General features: G+C 38.9%; 2 protein-coding genes across 6 annotated transcripts; one reads left to right on the plus strand and one right to left on the minus strand.

Moving 5' to 3' along the window:
• Window positions 1-670: 670 nt before the first annotated feature.
• On the minus strand, window positions 671-12,425 carry sphk2 (sphingosine kinase 2). 2 transcript variants are annotated; one of them, XM_084089333.1, is made up of 7 exons: window positions 12,330-12,425; window positions 8,140-9,676; window positions 6,192-6,341; window positions 5,968-6,062; window positions 5,510-5,625; window positions 2,719-4,450; window positions 671-2,477 (listed from the first exon to the last, which is right to left on the minus strand). In XM_084089333.1, the coding sequence occupies exons 2-7, from the start codon at window positions 8,591-8,593 to the stop codon at window positions 2,415-2,417; spliced, it is 2,610 nt and encodes an 869-aa protein (XP_083945459.1). In that variant the 5' UTR covers window positions 8,594-9,676; window positions 12,330-12,425; the 3' UTR covers window positions 671-2,414. The 2 variants fall into 2 exon arrangements, with proteins under 2 accessions (XP_083945459.1, XP_083945460.1); XM_084089334.1 differs by lacking the exon at window positions 12,330-12,425 and having other exon boundaries at window positions 8,140-8,813; window positions 9,499-9,635.
• Window positions 12,426-13,912: 1,487 nt separating this feature from the next.
• cnot3a (CCR4-NOT transcription complex, subunit 3a) lies at window positions 13,913-23,658 on the plus strand. Of its 4 annotated transcripts, none has more exons than XM_084090078.1 (19): window positions 13,913-14,054; window positions 14,677-14,737; window positions 14,891-14,958; window positions 15,076-15,150; window positions 15,409-15,498; window positions 15,697-15,825; window positions 15,920-16,015; window positions 16,173-16,386; window positions 16,512-16,639; window positions 16,784-16,834; window positions 17,095-17,145; window positions 17,232-18,147; window positions 18,538-18,643; window positions 18,744-18,885; window positions 19,060-19,144; window positions 19,397-19,595; window positions 21,275-21,407; window positions 21,492-21,617; window positions 22,270-23,658. In XM_084090078.1, exons 2-19 carry the CDS (start codon window positions 14,713-14,715, stop codon window positions 22,366-22,368), a joined length of 2,733 nt encoding a protein of 910 aa, XP_083946204.1. In that variant the 5' UTR covers window positions 13,913-14,054; window positions 14,677-14,712; the 3' UTR covers window positions 22,369-23,658. The 4 variants fall into 4 exon arrangements, with proteins under 4 accessions (XP_083946204.1, XP_083946203.1, XP_083946205.1 ...); XM_084090077.1 differs by having other exon boundaries at window positions 13,914-14,054; window positions 16,167-16,386; XM_084090079.1 differs by lacking the exon at window positions 17,095-17,145 and having other exon boundaries at window positions 13,914-14,054; window positions 16,167-16,386.
• The last annotated feature ends 1,117 nt before the right edge of the window (window positions 23,659-24,775 follow it).

Below are 24,775 nucleotides of genomic sequence, written 5' to 3' on the forward strand. Positions count from 1 at the left end.
CACATGAATAGTTAAGGCATGGTGTAGGCCACAGTTGAGCCACTCATGAAGACAAAAGAGCACTAAAACAATGTATCGCTTCTAAGGGAAAAGGAGAGGAGGCGAGTGGAGGGAGAGAGGGAGAGGGCAATGCTGTAATCTACAGGAGCAAAAGGGCAATGCAGTACTAAACATGGGGAGAATAAACCGCTCAATAAGCTGATAGGAAGGCGGAGACACTACAACAAAACAAGATTGTCGCTGAACCGTGTAGTGGTATGTGGAGATTAGTAGACTGAATAGAAAGATGAAGAGGTGAAAGAAAGAGAGGAAAAGAGTCAGAGACGACGACTTCCTTGTTTACCAACTCAGGCAATCCTGATAACCAGCAGGAGACAGAGAGAAGTGAAACACTGGGCTGTCAGCCCACTGGTGCCTTACTCATCTTGTCTGAGGAACTTGCATTGTTTTCCACCTCGGAATCAGTTTTGTATTAATTACAACAGTGATTGTGCAAAATTGTCACATGTTTTTCATAGTTCAAGCTCCTTTTTGTTCTCGTCTACCCTTGAGAATGTGCTAATCGAAGAGGAAAAAACATTCCTAAATGGACATTAAACTGGAAGAAAACATTTATCCTCAGTGTTCATAGAGATAGAAAGCAAGAGCAAAAGACAGGAGAACAAACATGCAAGGTTTCATAGTTAAATTTTATCTGAAACTAAACTTTTAAACCATACAGAACTAGGAACTGTAAATAATATGTATACATGTTTAATATAATATTCTTTTAATAGTAATTACAATCTTAATACAAGCATTGTAGAATGAAGAGACATCTTAAACTGCCATATTCAAGGTGAACAGCAGCTGGATACCAAATTTATTAGATCACTCTAAAGCATGGTACAACAAAAAGGAAGGAAATATAGGGAATGGATAACAAAAACAAATAACTGGCCATTTGATTGCATCTGAAAATCATTTTGAGAGCGCAGACTCGCAAACAAAACAACTAGATTTACACATCAGCCGATGCTTAAAAGCTGAGGACAGTCGTGATCAACAGAAGCTGAAATTATTGCACTAGAAAGAACTAAACAGCCTTTCGGAAATACCAGTCGAGTAATTGGAGTTAAATATTATTTACTAATCATTGCAAACTCAGAAATGAGAGCAAAAAGAGGTTGCAATTGTCAAATTGTGGTCCTTTGTAAAATGAAAAGGATGGAAGAAATGCAAATAGGGCATTTCTCCAATAAATATTTAGGTAAAATTCAAAAGCACTGGAAAGGCTCCTTTGCGACCGTAATCACCTCAACAGCTGGACTTTCAACAGTTCCTCTTGCTCTAGTGACTCAGTGTTAAAAAATGTTTTGAGAGAAATAGACTAAAATGTTATCAAGTTACTGATCACTAAGAATTCTTCAGGAAAAGGATTTAAAAGATGCATTGGCAGTTGATCCCTAACTTCCAGTTCTTTCTTCATTTCTCTGAATAAAAGTAAGCAAACACTATGCAAATTTGTCTTAACTCAGTAGACATGATAGCATATGCTTCGATAATAACATGGAACTGAAAGTTTTCCAAGCTTTCATTCTATGTTCGCTATATAGCTAGTTATCAATTAACGTCATCACCATGATTGTTGCATGCTTTTTTTTTTACACAGTCTAGCAATGCAATATATATCATAACAGTCCATGTTTAAAGGTTCCGTTCAATCCACACTGATTGTGTCTTAAAAATGCCTGCAAAAATTGATGCAAGATGCAAGAACTGATAACTTTTCTGATCAGTCTCATTAAACAACGGTTTCCAGAGCTGGACGGAGACTTAGTTCAGTGTAGAATTAACTGAATTGCTGAATGAGGATTCAGATTAAGTGTGAAACTAAGCAATTATGTAAATTAGGGAGGGTTGCACTTAAAGTTCAGAGATGGATAAGGCATTCCAGGGGTACCTATTATGCAAAATGGGTGGAGCCATATTTGAATGTGGGTGTGGCAACCTAAAAGACAGCTTTTGTTTTTAGTGTTTGTCCTTGTATTTTTATCACTCTCTGAAATAAGGCAAGAACACTATTGAAATTCTATGCACAAATGCATACTAAAATGTATACACCATTTGGACACATTCAGTTTTGCCATTTCCTTTTTATGTAGACATTGCTGCATTCTCTCTCTGACTACAGTGAGGGTAATTCAAGTGTAATCCTACAGTCATGCAATAGGCTGCAAGTTTTCATCCCTTCGTTAAATTCAAAAATACTCCTTGCATATGCAGCTTGAATAAGCAATCCCTTAGTTAATCCCAGTTAAAGCCGTGATTGCAACTGCTGGCTTTCTGTTTCTCTCTCCCCCAGTTTGCGGATGGCAAAATGTTATATAATCCAGAGCGTCACGCTAATCCTTGCCCGTTTAGTTCCAAACAGGTCAGAATCTTGTAATCTTTATTCCAGAGTCTCCAACAATCAAACGGGCTATGGAGGGATGAACCTGGGACAAAAGAATGTGCAATCAGAAAAGTGGGGGGAAAAAAAGCAAAAAGTCAATAATTTGAAATGCTTAAAGAGAATTTAGGCATCATAACATTGTTAAATCTTTATAATATATTGATTATGAGATTTGCTAGTGTCATTAAATTATCAGTCTTTAACATTGAAATATCAACATCAACTATATCAGCTGATAACTAATGTGGTACTGATATATTGTGCATCCCTATACTTCCACTTACCTGTGCCTGCAGTGGCCCATAGGGCACCAGCTCTCCATCTACAGTGAGGGTTCCTCGAGGTGAAAGCGGCTGAAGGCGGAATGCCCGAGCAGAAACATGACTGACGTAGGGAGAGCTTAGGGACATATGAGCTCCTCTCTCCATTGCTAGAAACAGTCTAAGCAGCGTTGCCCGGGAGATACCAGCCCGCACAAATGTCAGATGGATCAACCCATCATCAAATTGAGCCTGCGGCGCAGCGAGAAGATCTGCTCCCAAGTGGGACTGGTAGATGGCAAGCACTAAGACAAAATCGCCCTCAATAGTGACCCAGTCACGTGTAGGGAGAGGCTGGTCCAGAGGAGGTAGCAGATCATCCTCTGGCAAGTTGATCGATGTCAAGTGATGTCGGTTCTTCAAGGGTCCTGCGGGCTCTGCAAGGTCAAAGTTGAATGAAGGGGTCGGTGAATGAAAAGAAGGCGATGGGGAAGACGAGCTGGGAGTGTTGGGACGCGGTGCGAGATAAGAAGAGTGGGGAGACGCGCAAGATGGAGACGAAGGAGGGGTCGGCGAAAGGGACAGAGAAAGGGATGGAAATTTTGGAGGGAGAGAGTTTGAATGTGATTGCTGGAGAAGGGAGAGGGGCCGTGGTCGTGAGGGGTTCTGGTTCTGGTCCATAGTTTTATTTTTGAAAGCTTTGAAAGGAGACTGGCGGAATGGAGAGGAAGAGATGGTGAGGGCTCGCTCGCGAGACTTGTCCAGAGGAAAGGCCTCTCTCTGAAAGTAGGTGCCATTAATGTCTTCGTCTTCCTTCCCATAAGCTGCCACCTCCATGTCTTGGTCAGTGTCAGCACCAATTGGCTGGCTGAAGAAGGCATTAATAATCTGACTAGAGGGAAGCGAGTTTTTACGTAATGTGTGTTGGATGTCAGGTGGCGTTGTCTGATAACTCTCGTCACACTCATTTACCTCATCTCTGTCACTCAAATCTCTTGCTTTCATCACTCCTTGTCCATCTATATCATCCCCACCTGATTTATTATCTTCTTTTCCATTCCCATTATTTCTGGCTATGTTGTCACACTCTTCCCTTTCGGCTGATTCAGAGCTGGTCTCTGACGTCTCTTCCATCTTTTCTTCTGCTTCCACCTCTCTCTCTCTGTCTTCTGCGAGACTGCTTGCTCTCACTACCCCAACCCCTCTTGCCCTCTCTCTCCTCCTCTCCCTCTCCCTCTCTCTCTCCTGCCTCTGCAGTTCTCGTTCCCTCTCTCTTTCTCCATCTCCTTTACGGAGACTTCTTTGTTCACTCAGGCCCATGTCAGAGCAGGTGCGGTGGATGGGCATGTGGCAAACTCCCTCCAATCCTTCAGTAATGCTGCGTGAAAGAGGCCTTCGGGGCATCTGAGGCATGGCATCGGGGAAGGAGTTGACCATACCGGGTGGCAAATAGGAAAGACGACCCTTATAGGACCGCAGAGAAGCCAATCTCACCAGTGTTCCCAGAGTAAACCGTGCTGAGCCCAGCCCTCTGTAGCGCTCACTCTCTATGTCCACGTCAGACACAAAACCCCAGGCCACAGAAAGGAAAGAGAAAAGCCTCTTGGGAGCAGGTGGGTGCCCATTCTGATTGGATGTGGATGATGAAGCACATGGGCTGGTTGTAACAGAGACCAAGTCCATCGGTTTAACCCCACCCCGGCACAGCAGAAAACAGCAGTTGAGGAGGAGAGGCTCCCGAAGGCACATGTCATATCTGAGAGACAAACAAGAAAATAAATAGATTCAATCACATTTAGAACACACACACAAAAAACATGGCTCAAAAAATTATTCAAATATGGAAGTGAATCAGCACAACAGATTTTTTTTGAGTGTAAAAGGAGGTACATTGCTACCAATACCACCTACACATAGAGCAAAGCAAACAACTACTGAGAGAATGTATGAAACTCATCTTAGTGAAAGGAAAGGAGTTTTCTTTAACTGACACAAAGATTGTTTTCCTTTTAAGTAATAGCAAGCTTCAAAAGTAAGCAAATACCCATAATATGTTGCAGCATGTACATTTTTTCACAAAGCATTTTGCAGGCTTGCAAATATGCCTGAAAAACAGGATTTAAACGGATTCTCAAAAATAAAACCTCTGTCATTACACACCGTTTTTTTTTTTTTTTACAACATAAATGTTTGGAATGTGGGTGAGTAGATGACAAATTTAAAATTTTTGGACAAACAGTTCCTTAAAAAATAAGGGAGGCTCTCTGAAGAACTATAGATTTTCTACTACACAGTACCAGCTCGCCTCGCCTCGACTCGACTCGGCTTTGTTTGGTTTTCCACTGTGTAAAAGTTGTACCTGTACCTGCTTCCAGGTACTTTTTTTCGTACCACCTCCGACGAGGTTCTAAGCAAGCTGAGGCGATACTAAAATGTGACGTGAAAACATGGCAGACTGCTGATTGGTCAGAGAGAATCGTCACTATTTACTGCGTCATCATTGCACGCGCCAGACGGAGTATCCTGAATAAAAAACAGCAAAAACAAAAACATCTAAAAGCAGCATACACTCAATTTCCTTATAGATTCCTCAATTTCCGCATAGACAGTAAAATAAAGGTCTCGCGTAGAAGATTAATAAGTCACGGCAGTTTCCTGCGGCGTCGCTATGACGACCAGGTACTATTGTGGAGGTACTATCTGCAATGGAAAACGGAGCGAAAAGCGAGCCGAGCCGAGCCGAGTCGAGTCGAGTCGGTACTGGTAATGGAAAAGCGCCAAATGTGTCCCAGGTGAGCTTAAGTACATTTCGTACCCTGCGTAGTGGTTTATGGAACCAGAAAGTGCATTTCCAGAGCCACAAGGCAGAATTCCCACTGGAGTTTTTATTGCTTGTTCCCAATCTGGCCTTTCCATAAGGCCATTTATCACCTGCAGAAAAAGGGAAACAGATTAATACGCAAATAATCTTTTTTTACATACAAATCCTGTGGTAGATCAGTCAGCTACTACAGAAATTAAACTTATGTCATTCAGAATGTTCTACACATCCCCGGCCCCTTCATTTATTTAACATTTTGGTAAATGTTAGCATGTTTTCAGCTACCAACAGAATATTGTTCTCAACCATTTAATGTCTTTTACCATGTTTTAATCCATTCTACAGACTTTCCAGAAAAATTACCAAACAAATTTCCTGCAAAAAGTCAGTAGATTCCATCTGGGATTTGTACTAAGTTAATACATAATGTAACAGAGCCACATGATATCCACCTCGTGCAACAGTCCATCTCCAGATACAATGATTATTCCGTCCCATTCTTGTAGTGAGATCTCTCTGATTAGCTCACGTGCATGATTCTGACGCTCTGCACAACAACAAAAATACATGCATCACATCAGTTCAATGCAATAATTCAGATTCTGACAACTGTTGGTGTGAGTGCTTTTATTCTGAACCATTTATAGTCAAGAGCATGTGTGTGTGTTGTTCTTACCTGTCTGTATGAGGTTGTAGCTGATGTTGGCTTCTCTTATCATTGGAAGTATGTGCGTTTGACACCATTGCATTGCCTGACCCCGGCCACTGAATGGGTTCACCAGCAGCAACAGTCGACGGGGACGGGGCAACATGCTTTTGCAAAATTCTGCACACACAAAAACAAGCAAGTGAGGATAAGACCTTCATTCTAAGGATTAATACTAACACTAAGCCAGTCCTAAACCATCTGAAAGTAGACATCATGATGTTTTAGTGGATGTGAAAAATAAGTAAACACATATCTAACCATCATTTCAAAAATACTGATAAAATTCTTAATGGATCATTTCAATTCAATTTTTTACAGTATTTTTGACATTTTTCCAAAAACAGAATCACTTCTTACATTAACGGTTCAACTGTGTGGTCTCTGAGAACATTTCATTATGTTCTGGGATTTGAGAATTTGGGAATCTCATCTATCCAGAGCACAGTGCATGTATAGTCCTGATCTTAACCTAGATGTTATGTCTGTTTTTTAAGATTGAAGGCTTCTTCCTTGACAACTTCCCATCATGTGGGGCAAAGTGATGCTGTTTTCTTTTCTTCAGACGACTGATTCATGTATTTTGAAATTAAACTGAGGCAAGACTTTCCTGTCAATTCCTTGATGTTAACTTAAAATTTGTTTCTCTTGATTTAAACAGCTGATTGTGAAATGTTGTGTCTCAGTTTTGCTTTAATTATAGTTTAACCAATCAGTATAACTGAAATGATTAAATGTCCTTATATTCAAAACAAAATACCCAGTTTTTAAGGGATAGTTCACAAAAAAATAAATAAATCATGATTTACTCCCTCTTAAGTTTTTCCAAACCTGTATGAATTTCTTTCTTCTGTTGAACACAAAAGAAGATATTTTTAAGATTGTCGGTAACCATACAGTTGACGGTAGCCATTAACTTCCATAGTAGGAAAAAAAAATACTATGGAAGTCAATGGCTACCGTCAACAGACTGTCTGGTTACACAAAATCTTCAAAATATCTTCTTTTGTGTTGAGCAGAAGAAAGAAATTCATACAGGTTTGGAAAAACTTAAGGGTGAGTAAATGACAGAATTAAAAATTTTGGGTCAACTAACCTTTAATGGAGTGCACTTACATTTTCACACCACTAGACCTGCCAATCTGAATTTCTAACACAAATTACAAGCCAAAATGTATTTATTTTTTATCATATAAAGGTATTTTAATGATTTACTGAACTGCAACGACTATCACTGACAGCTAACTACAGCACAGCAGTTAAAAACGGGGACACAGCGACAACACGCAGCATCTGTTTAAGTCAATAAAGCCTGGTGCATTGCTACCGAATGATCTGCACTACTGCACTAAGGCTGTATTTTCCCTGCCACAGACCCACCCATTCTCTCACCGTCAATGACAGCATGTGGTACACATTATGAGTGAAAAAACAAAAGGAAAAAAGGGAAGGGACAGTTAAAACTCGTACACAAATAAATGCAGACAGACATTATTCATTCTCACATAAATTTAGCTCAATATACAAGTAATCAAAGTGGCATCCTATTTACAAGACATAGCCTACTAATTAACAACATTAATGCAACAGCACTGACTCAGACGTCCTTAAGAATTAGCAGCATCCATTGTTTTCCTATTATTTATATCTTCAGTTCTCAATTGAATTTTAAGTTTAAGTTGTAGTAATGTTGTCCTTAAAATATTTCAAGTTATCTTCAATTTACTTTTTAGTTATAGTTCTTCAACTTAAATTTATTTCAGCTAGATGGCAAGGGAAAACGAATTGTAATGTATATTTTTTTAGCAGCATCTGAATGCATTTTTCCATCTGATAGGCTTTCCCACAAACATAAGCACAGACACACATAACTACCTGAAGACAAAGCATCTGTGAATGATCAAACCCTGACACCCACCTGTAGTGGAGCTGACATCCATCCCCCTTAGCAGGCTCTGTATAGCAGCGTTCCATTTTTCCGCCTCAGCTCTGCTCTCTGCCAAGTACGCCCTCACCTGTCTGTGTCTGGAGACGCCCTTCCGACGTTTACCCGGAGGGTACCAGTAGAGCACCAGCAAAGGAGGGGCAGGCGATCGTGGGCAGCTGCATCCGGTCAGCTCTGCCAGTGGCAGGAGTAGCCTGGACTGCTTCCCCGCACGTGAAGACAACCGCTGGACGTGGACGTGAGTTGGTGTGAGGGTCAGGGCATAGTTGGTGGAGGCGGGGCTGGAAGGTAAAGATATGCCTCCAGGACTGTTGGGGTTGCTGTTGCTGTTATTTCCACTTCCTCCTCCACTACTCCAACCGCTGAACTGTCCATGCAACAGGGCCTCCTCGGTCATGGACGGGCTTTCAGGGCCTGGGGAGCGCATGTTCAATGTCTGGCCTCAAAAGTATGTTTGGACTATACAGCTTGAGTGCCTCATGCAGAGGTCTTTCTTCTGTGTTGTAGTGAGATGACTTTCTGGACGGATGCACTAGACGTTTTGAGATATTTTCAAATGTCTCAGCTTTTTTAAGCCCAGTCCATGGGCTTTTGCATAAACTTAATGTTACACAAGTTATGAATGATGAAAGTGCTTCAACAGGTGTCTATTCAAAACAAAAAGAAACTTCAGCAGGCTTTTCTATCCCTGATAGTGTTAAATATTTCCCATCAGTGCATTTTGCCTGGAAACAATGCTAAATCCTCTAACTATCATTTGATCAAAACACAATACACAAAAGAGATTTCCAGTTTAGTATCTCAACAAAAAACAAAGATGCACAATTAAGCCAGATTATTTGCTTTTCTCAAATGTGTCTGACTTCACTGGCAAAATATGAGAAAATGCATAAGTCTTTTGTCAAGATTAAACGGAATTGTGTGTGCATCTACATAAATATTCATTGAACGACATTTCTTAAGTTACTAACGATACTTTCTTACAAGTTGTTTAAATAAAATTGGAAGCACAATTTCAATTAACAATGCATTGTTTTAAGGTCAGAGAACTTACAGATGACTACAAATAAGCACACACTAAGGTTATAATAACCCTATAAATGCTACGAAAATGTTCAGTGACAAACAAGGACAAAGAGCAGAGGCAACGGCCTGGACGAAGATAGTGTTTGAGAAGAACCAAATGAAACCTTATCGAGGTGGACAACTAAAAAAACAGTTCTTATCCAAAGACAACAAGTTTGAGGAAGTGATACAGATGAACTACTGGTTTTGGTCCAAAACAGCATCAGAGATTGTAGTAGTGCTGGGAAATCATGTATTCTAGCTCACCCAATAAAAAAATGCCAGAAAATCCAGGATTTGATATCCATGAACACTGAATTCAATCCTTGCAGGATAGTCCTCAAAAAGGGAAATAAATAAAACCCAGAATACAGAAAGAGGTGGAGTGCTGGAACAGGGTTTCAAGTCATAGTCATCCTCTTTATCCACTGTTATAGGTGCCCTGCTACATAGAGAAGGTTTAGAGAAAGAAAAAAAGAAAGAAAGAAAGAAAGAGAGATTACATTTTTCGAAGATTAAACGCAATATTCTACATCTTACAAAGCAATATAGCTCAAGTAATAGCCTATATTATTCTGAATAGAAGTTTAGGACCTTCTGTTATACAAGATACTATCAAAAAGTTCAAATGCTTGGACTTGGTGAGATATCATATTTTTGATTATATCATACATTACAATTTTACAACAACTGTTTTCTATTCTAATATATTTTACATTTTTATTGTTCCTGTGAAGGCAAAGCTGAATTTTCAGGAGCCATTACTCCACATGATCTACCAGAAATCATTGTAATATGTTGAGCTGGTGCTCAAGAAACCTCTTATTATTATCACAGTTGAAAACATTTGAGCTACTTAATATTTTTGTGGAAATCACGATACATTTTCCCCCCAGAATTCTTCGACGAATAGAAAGTTAAAAGAATAGTATTTATTTGAAACAGTAAATACTTTTACATTGTTACAAAAGATTTATGTCACTTTGATCAGTTTAATATGTCCTTGCTGAGTAAAAGTATTAATTTCTTTAAAACAAAAAACAAAAAAAAACACACATTTACTGACCCCAAACTTTGGTGTATCTCATGTATTAGAACTCAAGATCATCAAGATCATCTTTACTGCCCTTCTAATGGAATGTGTTGTTAATTTGACCCTTGACCTGCACCTCACCTTACCAGACTTAAGTAATCAGATAACTCATACTGAAATATCTTCAAAGGTCTGATATCAGTAAAAAGGAACATGCTGAACAATACAATTATGTTTCTCAACAGAAAGAGTGTGGCAACCGTATGGAGAAATGTGAACAGATGGATTTAGTCTAAATACAAAGTTCATAATTCAAAAAGTCCAGGTGCCTGTGGTTTGCCACTGTTTGGTAACACAAATACGCAGAGCTGTGTCATTTTGACCCAAGCAGAGAGAGAGAAAAAAAAAACCCAGTCTGGGGTGGAATTACACACATGTCCGGCATCAATCTTGGATGACACCATATATGTAAATTTCGTGATTGTGCCTGAAACGCAACACCAGAAAGGTGGATGAGTTGAAATCTAATCGCAATTTCAACTCAATGGAGAACAGGAATGTCTGAAATGTGAACTGACGACATATTCAACAGATTAAGATCTCATAGTACAAGATTATGGCGGACAGGAAACGGCTGCAGTTGAGAGGCCCAATATATCGACACATAGTCTATAAACATCTGGGACGAGACGGACGGCTGTGTAGGATGTTTTGACTATAGCCTAGTTCAACATCTGCAGACTTTGTTTTTGAAGTCAGCGAGTAATGCTCAATGCAGAAATATGCGACTCTTATCACAGCAATCACGCACTTTAATTTTCTTCCGGTCCTGCTTGTTAAGACTCATGTGAAATCAATGCCTGGCAGATTTCCATAACTGTTAAAAAAAAAGAAAAAAGAACAACAACCCTGTGATGTCCACTTCGCCCCCTTGTGTCCTTGCAAAGTTGGGCAGAGACAGTGTCAGGAAAGCAAAACCCATAGAAGACCAAAAATGCATTCCTCTCAAAAGCTTCACCTTTCAAGAGCCAAAAGAGTACTGTTGACTGTCTGGGCTTCACACGCATGATTGCACACTTTGTCCCTTTTATCACCAAGACTTTTTACTGCATCAATGATATGATAACATTCTTCATTCAGATACACCAAAGCTATTTCAAGTCCTTTGACTTATAATTAGTCAGCTCCAACCTCACAGATCATAAAATAAAATAAAAAAATTAAAAAAAGGATGACCTTTACACAGTGTAGGTCATTCTTTAGGCGACCAGTTGTGAAATCGATAAATTCACAGGCCTACAATTAAAAATAAAATAAAAATGCTTAGCAAAGGTTAAAAAATACAAAGCTCTGTTTGTCACATTACAAATAGCCACCTGAAAACAAAGTGTCTCTTGAATGAGGCAGGTGGCCCGTCAGCTGTCAGTCACACATTCATTTAAAAGTGTTGCGAGGGGGATTTTAACATCTGAGTGAACTTGTATTAAATTAGGGATTTAAATATAAAAGGCTGCTCATATGAGATTTGGGAATTATTATGCATGATCATAAGGATGAAATGTCAAGCGGATGAAAAATCAAGCTTATATGCTTTCTTAAAGGACTATCAAATGAATTGCAAGCAAAACGTGAGTTCAAAACATCAAATAAACTAATGGCAAGGAAATTAATAAGTACAACTGCAGTTTCTTAGCAACTCAGAGCCAAACTCGCATATCAACACAGTTAGCTGATGACAGGCCAACACAGGGAACTAGTATATCATGTATATCATTGGTATGAGTGGACTTATTTGTGCTTAACGGAAGCAGTTATAACCTTAAAGCTGGCAAAGATGAAACACTGTTTTATCGATGAGAACAATGTACTCAGAAAACATGTTGTTATTGTCATTTTAAATAGCCAAGCCGACGCGGAGCTCAGAGACATCAACCTGAAAAACGGATCTGTTTCTGTTTAATTTCTTCATCAAATGAGGTGTCCTAGAAACTTGTATGTGTCTTACGGGGTATAATGACTTTAATAATAGTAATAAACGACAAAGCGAAAGTAATACCGGACTTACCTGTTTTTTTCTGTTCCCCCTTCATGGCGAGTTTTCCAGCTTTCCTGAGCTGTAGGGGAGGCACGAGCGTTTTCAGGAAGTCTATCGACACGGTGGGCGGAGAAAAGGGGATGATTGACGTGATAAACGTACAATCATGAAATACAATCCGTCTGGCCAGCCCATATCTAGGAGATAACACACTCTTTTGCTCGATACTCTCCAACATTATGAAGCTTTTGCTACATACATTGTTTCTATTTTGATTGTTGATGAGAGAGAGATATTTTGCATTCATTTTATTGTAAATATACAGATACTTACAGACAGTTAATATTTCCGTTACTTTTCACATATACACGTTGTGCACATTTAAAGTTAAATCACAGATATAAAAAAGAAAATGCAAAATAAAGAAGAATGATATATATATATATATATATATCATTCTTTATATATATATATATATATATATATATATATATATATATATATATATATATATATATATATACACACATACACACACACACATATCGTTAGCCTCATAGCATAACTGCCTAAGTAATATTTTTTTTTAAAGGATTTAAGCAATTATGCTATGAGACTAACAATATGTATGTATTATATGTGTATATGTATTTATATAGAATATATATAGAATAAGACTAAAAACGGAACATATTTTAGATCACATTTGTTAACAGATAATAACAGAATTAATTTTATAGTTTAATTTTTTATACGGAAACTAAATAAAATTTGTAATAAAATCATAATTGAATAGTCATTTATACAGTAACAAAAATGATATAATTAATATTAATAATAATATAAAATAATATAATAATAAAATTACCTCTATAAAGATTTTAAGTAAATTGGTAAAACCAAAATGTGCAAGGTTTCACAAAGAGAACATTATGCAAGTATCTGCATGGGTAAAACAAATGAATTAATATTAAAGATATCTATTTTAACTCATCTTCCAAATTATGTTATTAAATAGATCCAATGAGAAATGGTGGAGGGGGTAGAAATAACATATTCTAATTTTATAATTACAATTATTTCAAACAAACAAGTGGTGGATAAAATTAGAATGTATTATTAGTAGTAGTATAGTTATAAAACAAATCCCATAGGACTAGGGGACATAACTATATACATTTTATCAATGTTATTTTGTATGTTGACATAAAATCTGAGTAATCAAATAAAATTACATCATTATTACTCCCTCAACTGACTTACAGTAATAGATTCCTTTAACAGTTATAAAAAAAAATAGATTTTTCTATTCTAAAATAAAATTTTCCTATTCAAACTGGTCCAATTATTACAAATGAAAAAAATATATATATTATTGGAAATAAAAATTGTGTTAAGACCATGCATGGACTGTAAAGTTAAGACCCCAGGATAAATCAATTTTTGTGAAGATGACGGCCTTTTTCCGTAAATATAACCTTTGACCCAATATTTGATCCAATTGGATCAGCGGTCCAGCGGAAATTGTCACAACTTGAGAAATGATTGACAGACATTTTTAACGAATCATGAGAACGGGAAAAAGACGAGAGGCGGGAACTTTAGCAGCGAACAGTGGGCGGAGTCTGCCGTCCATCTTTAATGTACTGGACAGAAGGGACTGTCGAGCTGAAAACATTACCAAATTTGAAATAAGTAATTGGCGGATATTTTGGTCGTGGCTGTCACATAGAGATACTGACGCATTTGAAAAAGGTATACGACGAATGTGCATTCAATTTAAGAGTTGAAATCCCCCACAATTTCTATTGGAAAAACTATATGTGTGTGCTAGCAGAGCGTTAGCCGTCAGCGCTGCTCGACATCACAACAACAGCAGCTTAATCCACGTTAACTGCATAAATAAGCAGTATACGGTCTATATATACTGACAGGGTGACATTTTATCAGTGCAGATGAGATATGGCGATGAAATGCTGCTGATCTAACACGTTAGCATCAGCTTGGCTAGTGCTCAGTGATCAGAGGCTGCGTAAACACTGTTTGTGTTGGCGTAACGGTATACGTGATCTAAACCATGGGAAGGATCAATTAAAATTCTTGATATTTTCTCTTATTCTGGAGGATTGGAAAGTTACGCAAATAAAATTGCGTGTATTTGTTGACCCGGAAAGCACTCGAGTAACGTTAAAGCATAACTTTGAAGTTATTAACCGTTTTCGGGATTCAGACAAATAGTGTAACGTCAATCGATTGGGATGTGTTGATATCATTTTCTATTGAGATGTGATTTATCTGTCAGGAGCTGTAGAAACGCTTTCCATCTGCTTCACACTGAATGCTGTGCAAGTTAACAGTCTCTCTAATGTGCTTGCAGTGACAGAAGGCATGAAGACAGTATCATAGCGAAGCCATGGCTGATAAGAGAAAACTTCAAGGTAAGACATTATGATATGGAAAAATATAATGTAATTTTCTCTCTACTCTACCCTGCCATAACTGCTTGTACACAGCAGTTTCTGTTCAGAGATTTTTCTAAATCATCATATAATCTCATGATTTATGCATAACCATATGCTTTACGCAACCAGGTGAAATAGATCGATGTTTGAAAAAAGTTGCTGAAGGTGTCGAACAGTTTGAAGACATTTGGAAAAAGGTGAGACGTTAACATCTCCACAACTAATGCTTAATCCAAATAAATGAATAAGCGAACGGAATCACGCACCTGTTGTCATATTTTACATCTTATTAATGAATTCAATTTTATACTCAGCTTCACAATGCAGCCAATGCCAACCAGAAGGAAAAATATGAGGCTGATCTCAAAAAAGAGATTAAAAAGCTTCAGGTAAGAATGTGCTCATCTGACATTTAGTTTATTTTAAGGCTTTCTGGAATGGTGTGAAAATCCACAAGCGGAATAATAGAGATGCATTCCTTGCTGTTGGACTAGATATTAGCACTCTTGGAACACTGCTTGGCCAAACAATTTAGAGAAGCAGAAGAAACCGTTGAATAAAAGTAATTATTGTACACTTGCTTTAGAGCCAAGGGAAAATATGTGTTCTCAATCAGTATAATTGTTCTCACCTGTTTTTCTTTTTAGCGACTAAGAGATCAGATTAAGACATGGGTGGCATCCAATGAGATCAAAGACAAACGGCAGCTAGTGGAGAACCGCAAGCTTATTGAAACGGTAAAAGCACATTGTCGGATTCCTCATGGCTCTTTTATTTTAATACTCTTGTCACAGTTCGCAAAATTTCTTTTGTACTATTGATAAAAATATGAATGCGTTGTTAAGACGTTTAAATTCATTTTTAGAAAATATTTTTCCCAAGTCTGATCCGGCAAGCTTGAAGCCCTTAACCTGACTCTGTCTCTTTCTCCTCAGCAAATGGAGCGCTTTAAGGTGGTTGAAAGAGAAACGAAGACAAAGGCCTACTCTAAAGAGGGGCTGGGCTTGGCTCAGAAAGTAGACCCAGCACAGAAAGAGAAGGAGGAAACGGAACAGTGGCTCACGGTACCAGAGGGCTCACAAATAACAGTGGGGGGGTTGAAAAACTTTTAACAGGATGTAAGTAGTGCAGTAATAACATGATTTCTCTCTCTCACAGAACACAATAGACACTTTGAACATGCAGGTGGACCAGTTTGAGAGTGAAGTTGAGTCCCTCTCTGTTCAAACGCGAAAGAAGAAAGGAGACAAGGAGGTCAACATTTAATTTTTTTATTTCCCCTCCTTTCTTTTGACCACTTTCCTAATTTAGTATAGCTTGATTCATTTTTTAGCCTTCCTTCTATTTTGCAAACACTCAACATATTCTCGTATTGTTCTTTTCTGTTGTTTGTGTTTGCCTTCAGAAACAGGATCGAATTGAGGAGCTAAAGAGGTTAATCGAAAGACACAGGTACCACATTCGTATGTTAGAGACCATCTTGAGGATGCTGGATAATGATTCAATCCAGGTTGAAGCTATCCATAAGATTAAAGATGATGTGGAATACTACATTGACTCTTCACAAGACCCAGATTTTGAAGAGAATGAGTTCCTCTATGATGATCTGGACTTGGAAGATATACGTAAGTCTGTGTGTTTTTAGGAAGGGTGTGTGGACAATTGCGTAATTTTAAATGAAATGGCTAGTTGTTGACCTACTGAACAACTGTCAAGATAGTCACATTTACAAATATCTCTTTCTCTCTAGCGGCAGCCTTGATGGCGACATCTCCTCAGGGCCAGATGGAAGATGAAATGTTCCTTCAGTCCAGCAGCACACCGACCTCCACCACTTCCTCTTCTCCCATCCCTCCATCTCCTGCTACAGGCACAATGGTAAACTGCTTTCTTTTATTCTGCCTCATGTCTCTGTCTAGTCTGCAAAGTATCTCCATCATTCATAATCACTCCATTAATCATGCTCTCTTAGCCACAGAATTGATTGTCTTACTAAATATTGTATGTGAATGTTTTGCTCAGGAGATTTCAGAGGATAAGAGAGGTCGATCAACAGACAGTGAAGTCAGTCAGGTAAGACTGCAGTATCTGTTAAAGGTTTACACTCACATGTTGTTTTAAACCTGTATGACTTTATTACAGTGAATGGGGACTGAAACTTTCACTATTAAAGTAATTGTATGGGCACTTAATATAATATGTATTTAACACACAAGTTGTAAAGACCACTTTTATGGTTATTTTCTTCCTTTTTGAAGCTTAAAATGTCCATTACATTTGCATTGAACAGAGTGACCAGAATGTTTTCAGAATGTTCTTGTTTTGTGTTTCAGAATCATACAGATTTGGAACAACATGAGGAAATGACAGAAATGTCATTTTGGGTGAACTATCCCTTTAAATTGCACGCATGCTTAATAAAAAAAAGATATTTGTGTTTCTAACCTCGTGGCTTTCTTGCTCCGCTCAGTCTCCTGTGAAGAACGGAAACCCATCTCTCTCGTCCTTTTCTTCATCTGCCTCCTCTGGCTCCTCCTCCTCCTCCTCTTCGCTGGTTTCCATGGCTACTGTTGTCGGGGCCTGCACAGCGGTCTCCGGGGGCAGCAACCTGCTGGGAAGCTTTAGCAGCGCAGTGCAGCAGCATTCTTCTCAGTCTCAACAGCAAGCACAGGTCAAACTCTCCTCAACATCTGCACCCTCAAACAACACACCTAGCCCACCTAGCCACCCCACGCTACCTGCCTCCACTACTTCCTCTCTGCCCAGTTCCAGCACATCTGGCTCAGTTACCTCCAATTCCCAGTCCCAGGTTTCAACAGTTCCTGGGGTCGAGGGCTCTAGACTGGGTTTGGGCCTGGGGAAAGTGGGTGTGACGGTCACCAGCAACAGTAGTGTGGCTCAGATGCCGGGTCTGGGCATGGCAGGCATGTCTGGTTCTCACAGCACCATGGCAGGGCTTCTCTCAGGCTCTACCCCTGCCCCCTATGCCCAGGCAGCTGCAGGCGGAACAGTAGGTAGTGCTTCCAGTGGTCCAGTGGGGAGCGGCAGTGGTAGTTCTGGCATATCTGTACCGAGCGGAGGTGCAGGGGGTGCAAGCACAGGCGCGACCAGTAATGGTACGGGTACAGGGGCAAGTATGGGCTTGCTAGGGTCCAGTCCGGGTCATGGAGCCCTTACCGGAGGGATTTTGAACCTGGTACCAGGGCAGACGGCTCTCCACGGGTCTGCGCAGGTACCCGTAAGCCCAGTGGGCACAACACCTGCAGGAGGAACTGGAGAGAGCCTGTTGGGTGGGAATGGAAGCAGTTCTGTGTCGAGTGGAGGAGTAGGGACAAACGTAGCGCCTGCAAGACCTCCCAGTGGCCTCAAACAAAACGGAGCAACCAGTGAGTGCTTTTGAGTCTGGCCAACAAATGTATCTTTATATAGCCCAACGTTTTTTTTTTAAAACTTGTTCAGTAATGATGATAATGAAATTATTATTATTATTGTTTTTTTCTTTTCTTTTTGGAATTTGTAATTAATAATAATAATAACTAAAATACTAATAAAAATTATATATTTTTAAATTATATTTTATTATTATTAATAATCTCTTAATTGTTTATCGTTGTTATTTTTTAGTTTATAATTAATAATAATAATAATTTACCTTTTTATTGTTTTTATTTTATTGCTGTTTATTTTTCATTTTTATTCATCATTATTATTATTATTATTATTATTTAATTGTTTTTTTGTTTTTTTTATGTATTATTTTATTTTTCTTCATACAGGTTACAGCGCTGTGGTTGCAGATAACACACCAGACTCCTCACTCAGCAGTGCCAGCCAATCACAAAACAGCCATTCCACGTCCTCAAGCTCATCAACCAATCAAACGTAAGTATACATCCACATATCTTTGAATTGTAACTAATAACAGTAAAATGATTTATTGATTGTCACTGTCTTTCTCTCTCCTACTTCCTCTGTATTATAGTCTGGATAATGGCCCCAGTTTATTGAGTTCTATCACTCTACCCCCCTCCTCCCCATCACCTGCTTTCACTGACAGCACACCTGGTGGTGGGAGTCTTCTAAACGGCCCACACTCCTACACACCAAACACAGAAGCCATCAAGGTGTGTTTTTTCATCCTGGCTAGACTACATTCAGTCTGTCAGTGGTGCAGAACTGACACACCTTAGCTTAAAGTTTCTCAAAAGTCACCCCCATCAAATACAGTGAAATCTGCTTCCCATAGATTGAAAATGTGCTTTTTAATTTAAAATGTAATTCCATTTTGTCTTTCACAGGCTCCTGAACCACCAAGCTCTCTAAAAGCTATGGCAGAGCGAGCTGCACTAGGATTGGCACTGGATGTAGAAATCGCACCCTTAGGTACGTTACACGCTGTGCACCTAAATAATCACTGGAAATAGTTGCTCATTTTAGCCTATTTGACTGAGATGCATTGTTGTACATTGTGCAGCCAACTATTACGCCTCAGCATCCTTCATTATACCAAGCTTATGAGAAAAATGACTCAACAACACACAGAACACCCTGTCTAACTGCTCAGCTGCAAGATTAGACGTTACGTAAGGTACAGAGCTGGTATAATCATAAACACTAAAAATGTCTTTCCTTTAGAGCTGTTCTCAACATCCTCAGCTCCACCTGGACCCACAACGGCCCCTCAGCCAGCTGTTTCAGAGGTCAACCTGCCGCCATCTTTAGGGGCGTGTCCGCTAGGCCCCACCCCCCTCACTAAAGAGCAGCTCTACCAGCAGGCAATGCAGGAGTCAGCATGGACACACATGCCTCACCCATCCGATTCAGAGAGAATCAGGTACACATGCTGCTTGCTGGTCTAAACGTAGATTGAAGAGCCCATATTATGCCTTTTTACAAAGTCTTGATTTTGTTTTTGGGGTCTACTTCAATAGGTTTTCATGCTTGGATGTTTAAAAAAAAAAACATAATTTTTTTACATATTTTACATTGTTGCTGCTAGGGATGCACAATATATCTGCCACCATATCATTATCGGCTCAACAAGAAAACTTGGCCGATATATTAAAGCTGATAAATAAAGGATTATTTAGCTGATATATACAGGGCTTGACATTAACACCCGCCAAATGCGGGTGCATTTCTACAGAGCCCCTGAAGGGGTCGTTCTGTGTCGAGTTTTTTCCACGTGCAAAATTATGGGATGGGAGAATTTATTTCTTTTTTTGCGTTCCCAGGCAAAACCTGTTGTGAGCTCGGACAGACACCTCCTGATTAATGTCCCGCTGGCAGTGTTTCAGAGCTCCGTACCTTAATGGAGCGTTTCATAGTGTTTGAACTTGGACTCAAATATAAAGAAAAGCGGTCAGTGCTTAACTCAAGGAGTTGGCAATATATTCACATATTCGAACTTCCCGGATCAATATTCATGAGCTAAACTTTGTTAAAAGACAAACTACACCTATTTACAATCACAGTAACCTAAACAGCGAGCTACAACTCAATTGTCCTCAAAACGAGCTTTATAATATAAATTTGTCTCTAACCAGGCGATTGAGTCTGAATAAGGGACCATCTGCAAAGTGCAAAACCCTTTTGCACATTTTATATTATTAAACATATTCAGTAGCTTCACTATAATAGTGTACTGTCACCAAATTCAATTCACACATCACTGCTCTCCTGCTGGTTATACTACAATACTTAGTTTGATAAACTGCATTTGGTGTGTTATAGTGAAGTTATTGAATAATTTCATAAAATAAAATGTGCAAAAGCAGTGAGGTGAAGCAGACCAGTGGGAGACCATTGATGTGTAAACTGAATTGGGTGACAGTACAGTGTGTAACATTGAAGTTTGGGTTGTAGCTCATTGCCTACGTTACTGTGATTGTAAATAAGTGTAATTTGTGTTTTAACAATGTTTAGCTCACGAGTTATCTGGGAAGTTCGAATCTGTGATAGCTATATATAACTCCTTGAGTTAAGCACTGACCGCATTTCTTTACATTTGAGTCCAAGTTCAAACACTATGAAACACTCTATTAACGTACAGAGCTCTGAAACACTGCCAGCGGGACATTAAACAGGAGGTGTCTGTTCGAGCTCACAACAGTTTTGCGTGGGAACGCAAATAACTTTGCGAGGGAAAGCAAAGTTTCTTGGGGAAACGCAAAAGATTTGAAAAAAAAAGAAGAAATACTCCCATCCCACATTTTTTACACCACTACGTCCCTTTGGGGGTTACGCAGGTTGGCGTGTAACGCAGTCACTCCTACTAGCCACTTTGGCTGGTTGAATTTTATATATGTATATAGGCCTATACACATTTCTTTTGTGGTCTTTTAAAAAGGCATCTGAAATAGTATAATATTTATAGGTATAATAGTTCCACTTTAAAGGTAGTGACAAAGTATTTTCTATCAATGTCAAGCCATTCAAAAACACAGCAGCTACTCAAGCTGAAGATGTAGGCCTAACATGACATAAATCTCTCCTTTTTTTTCCCGTCTGTAGGCAGTACCTGATGAGAAACCCCTGTCCTACACCGCCATTCCACCACCAGGTGCCCCCACATCATTCGGACTCTATTGAGTTCTACCAGAGATTGTCCACTGAAACACTCTTCTTCATATTCTACTACCTGGAGGTTTGCATTTATTACTTTTTATAAGCATGTCTGTTGGATGTTACAGTCTTCCAACTCTTTTTCTTGGTTGTATTTTTTCCTTAGGGCACAAAGGCACAGTACCTGTCGGCCAAAGCACTGAAGAAGCAATCGTGGAGGTTCCACACCAAATACATGATGTGGTTCCAACGGCACGAGGAACCCAAGACCATCACTGATGAATTTGAACAGGTACCAACCCAACACTGTTCTCATGCTCATCTCTGAAGATAAACATGGCAAACTGAGTTTAAATTTCTAATGCTCCATGTAGATTTGCCACAATACCAGTTTTAGTAGTTGATACCAATACCAGTGAAAGTGAAAAATGAAAAAACAATAAATGTTTTATATATATATATATATATATATTACTCACAATATATATTACTCGCACTAATTTTTTTTAAGTAGATATTTTTAAAATGAATGTACACTATTGATCAAGAGTTAAAATGTTTTTGAAAGAAGTCTTACTGCATGCAAGGCTGCATTTATTTGATAAAAAATACAGTAAAAACAGTAATATCGTGAAAAATTACTTATTCTATTTGAATATATTTTCAAATAAAAAAAAATCTGTGGTGGCAATTCTTTGAATAAAAATTTAGAAAGAACAGCATTTATTTCAAACAAATCTTTTGTAACATTCTAAATGTCTTACGGTTGAGTTTAAGTTCATGCATCATTGCTGAATAAATTATTTCTTTAAAAATCTTATGTAATATTTATTTGCTTTATTATATCCCTAGTTCCTGTGATGTATTGCATTAATAATACGCTTTTACTTCATTTGGAGACCTTGAACTTGCTGTTTTAATGAATATTCTTTTTCTATCTGTAGGGCACGTACATTTACTTTGACTATGAAAAGTGGGGCCAGAGAAAAAAGGAAGGATTTACGTTCGAGTACAGATACCTGGAAGACAGAGACCTGCAGTGATTGAAGGAGGACGAGACGGAGAGAGAGAGAGCGATTGCTACGACAGAGAAAACGCTGCTGTTGACATTCCGAGATGAACTCCATGTCGTGGTTAAAGTTGGATGTGAAGTTGGCCTTTTTCTTTAAAAGAGAGAGAGAGTAGGGGGTCGAGTGCCTGTTTACATGCAAACATTTGAACCTCCTTTAACGGAGTCTTTTATCCCCGTCATTTCTGTTCTAACTGAAGCCCCCCACCTAGCCAAGTGACAGAAATTAAAGGAAACGATTTGGTTTAGGATGCCACAGACAAAACATTTTGCTCGTAGTTTGTGTTTGGTGGAGTGCTGCATTAGCAAGTCTTATCCTTTTAGATGACATATACTGACTATGGTGTATCTGCACTATGCGAGAACCCGAGTTTAATGCATTCATTGGTTGTTCTTAGTTCATTGAGCCCCTCTGGGAGTGTTTAGGCACTGTGACTTTGCCTTGCGAGATAACGTGTCGACCATTAAATTGCTATGCAATTGAATTCCTCTCGACCTCCCTACCTTTATCATTACCTAAATGTGGTTTTGCTTGACCGCAAAAAAGTTGGCGTTGATAGGGTAATGTTCTGTAGCATCTATCTTACATATGTTCACAAGCAAGGTGGGTTGACGTTGTCAGCCTTCAAAGTGGCGTGTGATTATTTGTCTGTTAAACATGGCATGAGTGATCTCACTTAAGAAATATCTAATAAAAAGACAAAGATTAAAATATGTACAAGTTAAAAACCTTATTTTTCTTTCTTCAGTGTCCTTTAGGTTGTCCATGGCTGAATATTTTTGTTGTGTGGAAGTGTGCATGTAAAGTAAAACAAAAACCTTCCCCAAATTTCCTGTTATTTTTGAAGTCACATCTTGAATTTATTCTCACATACTCTGCTGGACAGTTTCCCTTATTAAAAAAAAAAAAATCATTGTTCCGTTACTCCATTTATCAGGCAAAACTTTTTGAAACACCCCACATTGTGAAACGATCCCATGCGACTTTCCATTCATTTCCTTTTCCTCTTGTTTGGGGAGAACAACGGACTTGACCAACACACAAACTGATATAAATGTGATGAGATGGAAAAGTATTTTTGATGCACAGGGCAGCTGATTGCATTTTGTTTATTTCTCTCCAATAAGAAAACAAACACCATCATCCTTGCCTTTTTGACATGGACAGGACAGCATGCGATTGTGATGTCGCTTCGTAGGTTGAGAGGAAACAACAACAAAAAACAGAGTTGTAAAATTTCAATAAAATACTTTTGTGATGCAGTGTCAGTGTTCTTGTCTCCATTAACAGGTGGCTGGACCTCATACACCGTCTTCATGTAAATAATAAAATACATCCAGCAGTTGCACATCAGGTCCTAATCACTGTATCAGGGTTTATTAAGCAAAAAAACTATTCTGTTTCTTATCCACCTTATTACATGGCTCCTTACCAAATAAATACTTAAATGGCCATGAAATATTAGTGCGTTTCAGTTTTATGTGAGAAAACAACTAAGGCTGTCAAGATATATTGCACCAAAATAATAAACGATATTATTGTAATTTTCAGACCATTTTATGCCACTGATAACATGACAATATAATTGCATAATAATGCAAGTACACTCTTTCAAAGAACGTTTTATTCTTCAGAAAATTTAGACATTGGAATCGGAATGTGAAAAAATGTATCAAGTGCAAGGTAACAAGAACTAGATCAAAACAAAGTAACATGTTTAACAAGACTTTTAAAGTGTCTCACACAAAGGCACAGATGCATCAACAGGCCAGATTCCGAGTAAGGAACACCAACATGTTTACCTTGTGGGGCTTAAGGCAGGATCTTTCTGGGGTAACAATGTTGCCAGCTGTGCTGAACATTCTTTCTGAGCTAGTGCTTGTTGCACAAATGCACGTATTTTTGAGCTAACTTGGCTATTAGGGGAAACCTTCTATGGTTATCACACCACCACATCAAGGGATCAGATGATGCATCAACTGCTTCTTCCTGGAGGAACTTGGTCAGCTCCGCATCAGCCTGCACTCTTTTTGGAACCGATGCCCGAGTCTGGTGACTTGTAAGTTGGGTTCTTCTGTTCTGGAGAAGGTCACACAGCCTCTTCTTCTTGGTTGCTGGAGGTTCAGATTCAGATCCTTCATTTCCCCCTGCAGCTTTAACGCAGTTCTCACCACTGGCACATTCTCCTTTTCCTTCTTCCTCATTCATGTCTAGTAGTTCTTGCACAAGCTTTTCTTTGACATCATCCAAGACCTCCACATCCTCCATGGTACCACGATACCTTGGATCCAAGATGGTGGCCTTTGTCAGAAGGTTTTGGATTTCAGATGGGCTGTATTTCTCTTTCAATACCCTGCACATGTTTGCCTTTATGCTTGCT

This window comes from Abramis brama (genome assembly GCF_963993115.1).
Source record: "Abramis brama genome assembly, chromosome: 17".
Lineage (NCBI taxonomy): Eukaryota > Metazoa > Chordata > Actinopteri > Cypriniformes > Leuciscidae > Abramis > Abramis brama.